At 50.2% G+C, this 12524-nt stretch overlaps 1 protein-coding gene across 1 annotated transcript; it reads right to left on the bottom strand.

The window, feature by feature from the left end:
• Nucleotides 1-325: 325 nt before the first annotated feature.
• On the bottom strand, nucleotides 326-3613 carry LOC114084523 (sodium channel protein type 8 subunit alpha-like). The gene is made up of 4 exons (XM_071601258.1): nucleotides 3604-3613; nucleotides 1142-1732; nucleotides 530-1030; nucleotides 326-414 (listed from the first exon to the last, which is right to left on the bottom strand). Exons 1-4 carry the CDS (start codon nucleotides 3611-3613, stop codon nucleotides 326-328), a joined length of 1191 nt encoding a protein of 396 aa, XP_071457359.1.
• Between the last annotated feature and the right edge of the window lie 8911 nt (nucleotides 3614-12524).

Consider the following 12524-nt stretch of genomic DNA (forward strand, 5'->3'; position numbering starts at 1 on the left):
GCACACTAGTGCTTGCCTGACTGCCTGTCTCATGACCCAAAGTAGCCAAGAAGAAGGGACAGCAGGGAGGAAGGGAGACTGGATGCCCTACCATCTTTCAAACAAATGACCACAAGCCTGCAATCCATCCAGCCTTCCTAGTCAGCTCCCACTCAGAAGGTCTGTCTCATGTTCTGCCCCTCCCTACCTTCTTGTGTGGCCCAACTAGGGCTCCTTCTCTCAGCTGATAACCTACCTCCCACTCCACTAGGGAGATAGATGCCTCTGTCTGTCTGCCTCCTGCACACAGCCCCACGTTCCCATTGTTACAGGGAAGACGCCCTGCTCACACGGTGCTGTTGCGCTTCACGCTGCGCCGCAGACTGGGGAAGATGCGCGAGGAGCGGCTGCCCTGGCTGTAGCCGCTGTAAGCCGCTGTAGCCGCTGTAAGCCGCTGTAGCCGCTGTAAGCCGCTGTAGCCGCTGTAAGCCGCTGTAGCCGCTGTAAGCCGCTGTAGCCGCTGTAAGCCGCTGTAGCCGCTGTAAGCCGCTGTAGCCGCTGCGACGCTCCCGGGCCCGGATGGGGATGAACAGCGAGTCCCTGCGGCCTTCGCTCTCCTCCACGGTGCTGTGCTCGTCGTCTGCAAACTCGTTCTCCGAACCTGGGTCTCGGAACCGCCCAGGGCCCCGGAAGCTGAAGATGCTGCTTTTGCTGTTGTGGCGGGAGAGGAAGGGTGAGCCTGGGATGCTGAGCAGTGACTGGTTCATAATGGAGAATTTCCTCCCGATTCTGTTGTCTGGCAGTCGAAAGCCCTTCTTCCTCATACCATCTTCTGACTCTGACTTAAATACCTTCTCAGGATCCCCTTTCTCTTCTCCCTCAGAGAGTTCCTTTTGCTTCCTCTTCTTTCTCCTATTACGTCTTTCCTTGGCGCTCTTTGAACTGAGTTTAGAAATTTCGGATGAACTCCGAGGAGAGCCAACCCCATCTTCACCTTCTTCCTCAATGGCATCTTCTGAAACAGTGCCTGCAGAAGTGGCCATTGCGGCAGCTAATAGCCAGGCATGGTGATGCATGCTGTAGTCCCAGGTACTTGGGAAGTTGAGGCAGGAGGACTGCTTGACCCCAGGAATTCAAGTCAGCCTGGGTAACAGAGTGAGACCCTGTGCTTCTTCCTGTTGCTTCTTAAGTTGCTCCAACATTGCTTTGAACTCAGCCTCTTTTTGTTCTGCCTCCTCCAATGTTGCCTGATTCTGCTCTTCATAAGCCATGGCCACCACAGCCAAGATCAAGTTCACCAGATAGAATGAGCCCACAAAGATGACCAAGACAAAGAAGATCATGTATGTTTTTCCAGCTGCTCGTAAGGTCAACTGATACAAGTTTTCCCAGTAGTCCTGGGTCATAAGGCGAAACAATGCCAAGAAGGCCCAGCTGAAAGTGTCAAAGCTTGTATAACCATAGTTAGGGTTCCTTCCTGCCTTCATACACTGGTATCCTTCTGGGCACTGCCCAGCATCTGAACTGTTCCCACAGAGTAAAGGTTCCAGCATGCCAGGAACCGTGTAAAAATTTGTTTTATTGTTGATATACTCTTCCCAATCAAAGCCTTTGGTGCCATTTTCAAGATAGCTCTCATTGAAGTTTATGGGCCACACGACACACTTGTTTCGCAGGTTCCCCATGAACAGCTCCGTGGTCTGAAAGGGCAGGGAAACAGCCCAATGAGCATCACCGCAGAGGAGCCAATCAGCTAGATGTTGCTGGGGCCGCTGTGAGCCAATCATCAGCCGGCAGCTGGAAGTTTGCTGGGGCCCCTTCGGCTGTGGCTCTCAACAGCCCTGCTCTTCCTGAAGACACCCCATTTCCTAATGAGGACGCCCTGCTCTTCCTGAAGACACCTCTTCTCTTCATGAAGATGCCCCGCTCTTCATGAAGACACCTTCTTTCCTTATGAACACGCCCTGCTTTTCCTGAAGATACCCCCTTTCCTTATGAAGACACCCTGCTCTTCCTGGAGACACCTCCTTTCCTCATGAAGTCGATGTGCTCTTCCTGAAGACACCCACTTTCCCCATGAGGATGCCCTGCTCTTCCTGAAGACACCTCCTCTCCTCATGAAGACGCCCTGCTCTTCCTGAAGACACCCCCTTTCTTCATGAAGATGCCCTTTTCTTCCTGAGACACCTCCTCTCTTCATGGAGACACCCTGTTCTTCCTGAGACACCTCCTCTCCTCATGAAGACACCCTGCTATTCCTGAAGACACACCCTTTCCTCATGAGGCCGCCCTGCTCTTCCTGAAGACACCTCCTCTCCTCGTGGAGATGTCCTGCCCTTCCTGAAGACACCCCTTTCCTCATGAAGACGCCAGCCTCTTCCTGAAGACACCTCCTCTCCTCGTGGAGCCACCCTGTTCTTCCTGAAGACACCTCCTCTCCTCATGAAGACACCCTGCTCTTCGTGAAGACACCCTACTCTTCCTTGAAGACACCCTGCTCTTCCTGAAGACACCTCCTCTCCTTGTGGAGACACCCTGTTCTTCCTGAAGACACCTCCTCTCCTTGTGGAGACACCCTGCTCTTCGTGAAGACACCTCCTCTCCTCATGAAGACACCCTGCTCTTCCTGAAGACACCTCCTCTCCTTGTGAAGACATCCTACTCTTCCTGAAGACACCTCCTCTCCTTGTGGAGACACCCTGTTCTTCCTGAAGACACCTCCTCTCCTCATGAAGACACCCTGCTCTTCGTGAAGACACCCTACTCTTCCTTGAAGACACCCTGCTCTTCCTGAAGACACCTCCTCTCCTTGTGGAGACACCCTGCTCTTCGTGAAGACACCTCCTCTCCTCATGAAGACACCCTGCTCTTCCTGAAGACACCTCCTCTCCTTGTGAAGACATCCTACTCTTCCTGAAGACACCTCCTCTCCTTGTGGAGACACCCTGTTCTTCCTGAAGACATCTCCTCTCCTCATGAAGATGCCCTGCTCTTCCTAAAAGACACCTCCTCTCCTCGTGGAGATGCCCTGCCCTTCCTGAAGACACCCTGTTTCCTCAGAAGATGCCTGCTCTTCCTGAAGACACCTCCTCTCCTCCTGGAGATGCCTGCTCTTCCTGAAGACACCTCCTCTCCTTGTGGAGACACCCTGCTCTTCCTGAAGACACCCCTTTCCTCATGAAGATGCCCTGCTCTTCCTGAAGACACTTCCTCTCCTCATGGAGACGCCCTGCTCTTCCTGAAGACACACCCTTTCCTCATGAAGATGCCTTTCTCTTCCTGAAGACACCTCCTCTCCTCATGAAGACACCCTGCTCTTCTTGAAGACACCCCCTTTCCTCATGAAGATGACCTGCTCTTCCTGAAGACACCTCCTCTCCTCATGCCATGAACTCTACACCTTTTACCTTCTCAGGACTCATCTCTGTCCTGCACTGAGGGTCTGTACTGGACTATCCTATCCATTTGCTTCTGTCTCCCTTTCAGAAGAAAAATTATAAAAACTCCCTCAACCACTCTGTAATGTAGAGGAAAACAAACTTGATTCCTCCCACCCTACTCTCACAAAACAACACAAGGTCTCTGTGACCTCTGGTCACCAAGAAGTGTGAGGACTTCTCCCACCACAAGCCATCGCCCGGTTCTCTAGTTTTTGCAGCAGACACCAGCTGGGTGTCCTCTGAGCCAGTTCATCTCTGTCACTATCCACCCAGGATGAGGGCTCAGTTCCCAAGACATCCCTCAAGTTGATGCGAATCACAGGCCCCAGATGTACCTGTTTTAGAGTGACCAGCCATAGTTGGGTTCCCTCCACTCCCCCCTTGGATTTGGTTAATTTTCTAGAACAGCTCACAGATTCGGGGAACTCTTGACTGATGCTTACTGGTTTGCTATAAAGGGTATTACAGATGGAGACGTGCATGGTGTAAGCCTGTGGAAAGGGCAGGAGCTTCCCTCCCCCAATGTGTGCTACCCAGGAACCTATGTGTATTGAGGTACCTAGAGGCCCCCCAACCTGCAGCAGCAAGAGTATCCTCATGAGACATCTCCCTGTCTGCACCTAGGCAGCACCATCAAAAATGTTTCCCTTTGGATGAATACCAAGGAGTGAGATGGCTGGGTCATGTGGTGGTTACACTTTCCGCCCCTCAATGTTTATGGCAGCGCAGTTCACAACAGCCAAATTGCAAAACCAGCCCAGGAGCCTGTCAGCAGATGAATGGACACAGAAAATGTGGCACCCATACACAGTGGAGTTCTGCACAGCCATAAAGAAGAAGGAAATCATGACGTCGGCTGGTAGTGGGGGAAAGGGAGGTCGTCATGCTGAGTGGAACGTCAAGGGTTGGACGCTTTCTCTCATATCCGGAAGCTAGAACAAAATAAAGGGAAGCAGGGCCCGTCCCACTAAATAGAGAGGAGATGGATGGAGTAGAGGAAGGGGCTTGAGGGGGGAGAAGTGTGGAGTGAAGCTAGCGGGCCATGATGTGCTGTGCTCTGTCCTGTGCACATACTCCAGGGAGGACTTCACATGTATGTCTATGAAGCTCCAACTTAACAAACAAGAAAAGAATAAACGAGTGGACCAGAGGAGGGGACAGGGGGGTGCAGGGGAGGAAGTGGAGGTCCTAGGGGCTGACTTAGAGTTAATTAAATTCTCTGCATGTTTGATTGTGTCGCAATGAACCACACTCTGTAGAACTAGAACACACTAATAAAAACATGTTTTAAAAGGGGTTCTTCTGCGTTTACCTCAAGTTGTCTGATACTCAAGGCCCCTTACAAGTACCCAGGGTTTACAGAGCAGCTGGGAGTGGGAACTCAGGACTGGGAAGGGAGAGGGGAGCAGGGAGGTGGTCTCACAGTCAGGTGGCTGAGGGGGTCACTTAACCTTTATTGAGCTTTTATCACTAAACAATGTTTGTGAACAGTCTCACCTGAGGAGGTGATTTGAAGATAAAATGTTCCAGTTCCATTTGTTAGTTGAATCAGAATATCCAATACAGGGCTGGGGGTAGCTCGGTGGGAGAGCATGTGCTTACACGCTAAAGGCACCAGAAAGGAACAGAGAAGTGTGCATGTCAGCCCTCAGCCTGTGCAGGCTCAACGAACATGGGTGGACGCTGTTTTCCACTGTTGTCTGTTGAACAGGCGCAGACCTATTATTATTCACCAAACAATACGGTGTGACGCCTCTTGACAGCATTACTGTTGGTATGACAGGTCATCTAAAGATGACCAAAGCACAGGGGAGACTGTGCAGGTTCTTATAGAATGTGAGCTGCAACTGACTTGGGTATCGCAGTGTCCCAGAGTCGTCCCCAGCACACACCAAAGGATACTTCATTCAGGACTCAGCACTAGGGAAACCAGACAGTGTGAATGTCACAGTGCTGAGCCCGTTTCAGAGCTCCCACCTCCCAGGCGAACTCACAGCCCACCTGCTGCACCCAGCCAAGATCACATGGGCCAGGCACACCCAGGCAAGCAGTGCAGGGCCTGGGGCGTCCACCTTATCTTATTTCTCTCATCTAATCTTCCTCCCATTTTTTTTTCTCACAAAGCAAACATTCTTTTAACAAAGTCCTCATCTTGGTAAGCAGCCTCAAAGCTGCTCAAAACGAAGCAGCCTGACAAATACATAAGCAAAACCACAGATTTCACAAGCTCCAGTCACACTTGTGGCCTTTTGTGATTCTGAAACTAGGAGAGGGTGGTAGCAAACTCTGTCCTCAGGGAACATAAAAGAATAAGCAGTGTCCAAGTAAATGGCAACACCTTCTTTCACAACATGGCAGGAGCCTTCCCATGAGCCGAGCAGAGGCCTTGGCTTTAGAGGCAGAGATGGGCTCGAGGAAGCAGAAACGGCAAAATGCCATCCATCCTTTAATGAGTGAAAGCTGAGGGGACTCCGCATATCCCAGATGAACCTGGCCTGTTGAGCTTTGACTCTGCCTCTCTCCTGATTTCCCCCGTGACCAGAGACATGGCTTAGCTTCTTCCCACCTGGGGAGGTGGAAATCAGCACCAGCAACTCCATTTTGGTCTGTCCAGTGGGCCTGATGCAGGAGCCTGGCCACACAGCTCTGCATGGCCCAGCTCTCAGGTCCAATGCACAGAAGTGACACGGAGGGACCAAGTACACACGTGTGCTTGGGACGTGTTGGTTGGTCTGCTTTTTCCTTCCTGGCATATAAGATGACCAGTTCTGGTTCTGTAGAACTTACAAATGTAGAACTTACAAATGAATATATATATATATATATATATATATATATATATATTTTAGATTTGTTTGTTTATTTAGAGACAGGTCTGGCTGTTGCCAAGTCTGGCCCCTGAAGTGATCCTCCTGCCTCAGCCTCCCAAGCAGCTGGGACTACAGGCCTGATCCAACATGCCTGGCTTGGTTTCACCAGAGCTTAGTTGCTTGGTAGTCTGCTTCTGTTTTCTTAAAATGACTCAATCTCATTTATTTTTATATACAAAGTAATGGTATTTATAGCAAAAATCCAAACAATTAAGAAAGACTAACATTATCCATGATCTTCAAACCTGTGGTAACCAGGGATAAATTTTAAACATGAACTCCTGGGAGAATGGGAGTTACATTTATTATATATTAAAACTCACATTTGCACAGTGTTTTGAGATTCACTTTCATAGTCCATTGTGTTTCATGATTTCCATTCTATACCAAATATGCCTGCTCAAGATCCATGACGTTATGGTTTGGACCTGAACATCCCCATAGCCCCATGGGTTCATACGTAGGATTGGGGGAAGTGACTGGATTATGAGGTGCTGGCCTCCTCAGGGGATCACCCCAGTGATGACTGCCTGGATGCCTGGGAGGTAGGAGGTAGGGAGGAAGCTGGTCCCTGGCCCATACCCTGCAAGGGGTCATCTTCTCTCCCTTGTCTCCCTCTGCTTCCCCACCATGAGGTGAGCAGCCTTCCTCCACATGACCTCTGCCTCACCTCAGGCCAGGCATCAGAGCCAGCTGACCATGACTGAGACCTCGGAAACCCTGCCCCAAATAGATATTTTCCTCCTCCAGGTTGTTTGTGTTGGGTATTTTGGTCATAGTCATGAGAAGCTGACTAGCACAAATGACAAGGAGTATTTACAGTACATAGCATCCTCTCCCCTAGGAATTTGAGCTTGCCCTTCTTCAGACAAGAACGGGCTCCTAGCAAGCAATGCATTCAATGGAGAGCGTTCATTCCTGGTCAATGTAACGGAAAACTCTAGACCCTCGCAACATGAATTTGAGACTGACATTAGAAAACAGAAAGCCAAAGGGTTACAGCCTAAGGTGTGGCTTAGGAGGGTGACCAGGACTCTACTCCTGAGGATGAGGAGGAAGCACATGGCCCCACATCCCCCAGGAGGCCACCAGGGCCCTGCTTCCCAGGAAGGGCTGCAAAGGACAGAAAGCCAGGCACCTGCCCAGCTGGCAAACGCCCACTGCTGAGGACCAAGCCCGCACTGTCCAACCCACCAGAAAGTCTCAAGCATTTCAAAAGCCTGGGGCTCTCCCAAGTGGCTCTGGCCCCAGGGACATCCAAGACAGAAGCCCACAGAGAAGGCAAGGCATAGAGCAGTCTGCAGGCAGTAGAGCCCAAGGAACGCAGCTGAGAGGGACCTGGGTAATGGTCACCACCTCCCACTGTAACAGTGTCCACTTCAGGCTTTGAATGTGGCCCTGCTGCTCTGCCACTGGCTTTTTTTTTTTTATTATTATTTTTTAGTTCTCGGCGGACACAACATCTTTGTATGTGGTGCTGAGGATCGAACCTGGGCCGCACGCACGCCAGGCGAGCACGCTACCGCTTGAGCCACATCCCCAGCCCCGCAACTGGTTTTTAAATGGACAGGGTTCTTTCTCTTCCTGCCACAGTCTGGCTGGGCACAAATGCCGCAGTCTGGCTGGGCACACAATCACGAGCCACCACACAGCTTGTAGATTCAAACAGCAACTCTTTATTCCCAAACTCACACCAGCCGTCTACCAACACGTTCTGGGGAAATCCACGTTCTCTGCCCAAATCCACCTCCACTGGGCTTCTATCTCCAAAATATACTGTCTGAATCCCGTGAGAACTCAAGGGGAACTCAGGCAGCAGGATACGCCCTATTCCCAGCAGGAATAATCTTAAACCTTAAACCTGGAACCTAAACCGGGAACGCCCTAATCCGCCTTGGTCCTTGAACAAGGTCACCTACATTCAATGTCACTGCAACATGGGGTACGCTGGCAAGGAAATTGTCAAACCTACTTGGCTAATGGCTCCCAGCATCTTCCTCTCTCCCTGCTCCTCCCTAATCTCTCCCTGTTCCTCCCTAATCTCAGGGGAGACAGGATCACCTTTCTGGCCCATCTTAGGCAGAGGTATCTGTCCCTGAGCACACACCCACCATAGGAAAGAAGTCCTCCAGACTTTGGGGATGGCACCAGAACGTCTCAGAAATGACCATCTCTCAAATTAACTCCAACAGAGAGCACGGGGAATGCAGCCTTTGAGTCACCTCTTTAACAGCCCCCAGTTCCTGCTGATGGGCAGGATCACAGCCTCTGGGACAGGAGTGCCCTGTGTCTCCTTTGCTAGTGAAGCTAGGTTTAACGTTAGGTAGTCAGTGTAGTTAGGTAAATCGGGTCTAATATCGAGTAAGATCTAAAATGGAGGCCATGTTGAATGAATTCCGGGAAACACAGGACAACTCATGGAATGTTAATGAAGTCCCGAAAAAGCCCTAGGCCCAAAGTCCATCCCAAAGGAATGTTAATGGAGCCCAAAAAAAGCCCCCAACAGATTTGGAGATAGCCCATCCCAAAGAAGTGTTAATGAAGTCCTCCCTGCCCAGATTACTTCTTTGGCCCACCTGTGTCCCACCCCTCCGACCTTCCAACCTACATTCCATCACTGAAAGAACTATACAAAGGGGAAACAACTGCACTTCCACGGATTCCACCTCTTGGGTCCCCTTCTTCCTCCAGGAGAAGTCTTTTCTGCTGTCCTTTAATAAACTTCTAATTTCTACTCTGACCTTGCCTCGGCCGTGCTTCTCTGGTGTTATTCTTCAACATTGGGGAAGCAAGGACTGTCACTGGTCAACAGTGGTAACACTATCAAAGCAATAACCTTTTTTGTCAAATTCGAGTCCTCATTACTGGACTGGCATAGGGGACAGGGACGGGTCTTTTGGAAACACCACTACACAGAAGCTCATCCCCACCTCACACTGTTAAGCCCAGGCGGTTTAAATGCAGGAAAGTAAAAGCTAAAGTACAAAAGTCGTAGAAGAAAATATGGAAAATGGCTTTTAATCTTGGTGTTTGGCTGTCCCTCATAAACAAGACACCTTAGCCAGAGGCCATTAAATGAGAAAAATTAAGAGACATAGTTGCCAAAGTATTTAGAATTTGTATGAAGAAGAAGACTTTATTGTGAAATCTTTAAAACAGAAATTTAAAAATAAGCATTGCTTGCATACTTAGAACAGCTCAATTGTTGAGAGCCACAGTTTAGGAATGACGCCTGGCATTTTGCTAGAGGGAATGGTTGAAAGGTGACCCTGCTCTCGGATTAGGGAGGCTCCGGGATTAGGGTGGATCCACCAGGAATAGGGTGGCTCAGGATTAGGGCAGATCCTGCTAGGATTAGGGCGGATTCTGCTGCCTTGGGCGCTCACTACTTTGGAGTTCCCCTTGAGTTCTCCAGGGGAATTGGCGCACGGAGCCCCGTGGAGGGAGTGTGTTCCCGGGAAGTGTGTGTAGAGTGCCGGTGAGAGTTCAGGAATAAAGACTTGCTGTTTGAACCTACAAGGCTTTGTGGCGGCTCGGTTATTTGTGCCCAGCCAGACTGCGGCACTCAATAAAGATACATGGTACATGGTAACCAGAGTCTCTGGGGGCCAGGACTGAGTGAGCCGGGACAGAGGTGGGAGCTAGATTAACTTTTCAAAGTGTTATTTCTTTCCGTTTTGAATACTGCGTCCTATGAAACACAAATGTTTTCAAGTCAAACAGACTGAGAAAATCATGGCATCACCTAGTGCCCCAGTACCACTCTCAAGGTACCACTCTTAGATCCAAGTGGCTTCATTGCTCTGAGAAGCTGGGCGGCCCAGGGTCTGGTGCGCCCAGTGGCTTGATGTTCGTCTCTGCCTATAGGGGGCGCCAGAGGGCCGACGGGGGTGGGAGCTGGGAGGACCAGCTTTGCTGCCCAGGTTGGAGCAGATCTCTCTAGAGGAGTGTGGCCTCAACCTCCCACCTGTGCCCTCAACAAGTCTGTACTGTTGGGCTGAGGGCCCGGTTCTCTCTGCGGAGCCTGACTCCCAGTCATCAGGGAGATGCCCTCCTTCTCAGTCCTTCCTTGCTTACCGTGCCCAGCCCCACAGGTAGGGCTTAAAGCCATCAGTCCACTCCAGCTTCTGCACTGCCCTTGAGCTGAGGATGGGTTTTACACCTGGACCTCAACTAAGCAAAATGTTAAACCAGTCCTCATTGATTGAACAGCATTCCAAAACATGTACTCAATGTTTTATTCTGGATCCCATCAATAAAAATGTTGTAGATGTGAGATCAGGACACAGGGCGACCAAGAGGAGGCAGATTTTTTTTATTTTTTATTTTTTATTTGACATCCCACCCTTCCCCTCATTTTTTTTTTTTTTTTTTTTTTTTTTAGTTCTCAGCGGACACAACATCTTTGTTGGTATGTGGTGCTGAGGACCGAACCCAGGCCGCACGCATGCCAGGTGAGCGCACTACTGCTTGAGCCACATCCCCAGCCCAAGGAGGCAGATTTTAAAAGGCTGATGAACGAGCCTTTATTGAGACTCACCAGAGCGGAACTCAATCAGACTGATAGAGTGGACAGGAGAAGGGACTGAGGAGAAACTGCATGGGAACTTGACTGGACTGGGATTTTATGGGGCTTAGGCAGGAAGGGAAGGGCTTTGGACAGGAAAAGGGATTTTTAGGGTCCCTTGTCCTGCTGGAGTTGGTCAGGGGAGCTGGCTGAACTCCAGGATTGGCCAGGGGGTCCTGCTGATTGACAGGTGCTAGTCAGGAGATCCCGCTGATTGACAGGCTTTCTGTAGGCACCTGATTGATGTTCCTTTCCCTCGTGGGCTGCTTTGTTCTAAGTCTACCTGACAGTAGACGCTTGTTTTCTGTGTTGCTATAGGAACATGTATCCTTGATAGTGCCTCTTGTCCATAAAGCCCCAATGTCTGCCACCCAGACCTTGGCAGGAAAAGCTTGCCACCCTGCCTCAGAGCCCTCTTGTGCTCTTTGTCCCGTGTGTGTGTGTGTGTGTGTGTGCGCGTGTGTGTGTGTGTGTGTGTGTTTGTGGGAGACCAACCTTGCATGTGACTGAGTTAACTCCCCTACTGGGCGGTGTGGCATCAGGCACCCATGCTGCTAGACTGCCCCGCTCTTCCAGGGTTGAGTGACTGTGTCTTCGTCCCTGGGTGTGTCTTACTACAGCCCCATGGGTGGAGCTATGCTCACCTATTCCTTTGTAATATAATCCCTTGCCCTGTTTAAGCTAGAATCTTCATGGAAGTGCCTTGTATATGTCCCCTTCTCTTACTGTGCCCTCGGGTGTGGCCTACCCAGATGTCAGTCAACCTGCTGACAGTGGACATCATGAAGATAGACTCAGCCCCCTGAAACCTGAGCCCTTGCCTCATTTGAATAGCTTCTCCTCAATAAAAGGGGGTCAGCTCATGTGGGCTCTCTCTCTTTCTGTGGACCCTTAAGGTCAGAGGAGCCGTCATAGCGACCCCAAAGAAAAAGGTGTTTGTGTCTCTTGTGTGGTTATTTTGTGCAGCCCAGTCAGCCCAGTTCAACTGGAGTAATCCCTGAGCGTTTTAGTCAGAAAAGAAACCTGGCATTTGTTGGCACTGGGGATTGAACCCAGAGCTGCTCTACCACTGAGCTACACTCCCAGCCCTTTGTTATTTTTTATTTTGAGACAGTTCTTGCCAAGTTTCTGAGGCTGGCCTTGAAACTTGAGATCCTCCTATCTCAGTTTCCCAAGGAGCTTAGATTATAGGCATGTGCAATAGACTTTTGTACCCTTTTGGTAGCTAGCCATCTTTTATAGCTAACAATTCTTCATATTTAATTTTCTCTTCTTAAATTATTGGTGTGGTTTTGATCTCCTGATTTGGCTTTGACCAAGACAGTCCTACTAGACAAATAACTTCTACAAATCAATAAGAAAATGTAGACATTCACCTGTCATTTAACCATTGGTCTAGGTATAGAGATACAGCAGAGCAGGAAATAGAGACAAAGAGGAAGAAAGAGGAGAGAGGGAGGGAGCCGTTGATGTGTAACTGAGCTCCATCTGGGCTCATGTTGGGCAGGGCGGGCAGCTCACCTTGAGCTGAAGGTACCACTCTTAGATCCAAGTGGCTTCATTGCTCTGAGAAGCTGGGCGGCCCAGGGTCTGGTTCGCCCGGTGGCTTGATGTTCGTCTCTGCCTATAGGGGGCGCCAGAGGGCCGACGGGGGAGGGAGCTGTCATT

The sequence above is a fragment of the Marmota flaviventris genome, chromosome 14 (assembly GCF_047511675.1).
Source record: "Marmota flaviventris isolate mMarFla1 chromosome 14, mMarFla1.hap1, whole genome shotgun sequence".
Taxonomy (NCBI): domain Eukaryota; kingdom Metazoa; phylum Chordata; class Mammalia; order Rodentia; family Sciuridae; genus Marmota; species Marmota flaviventris.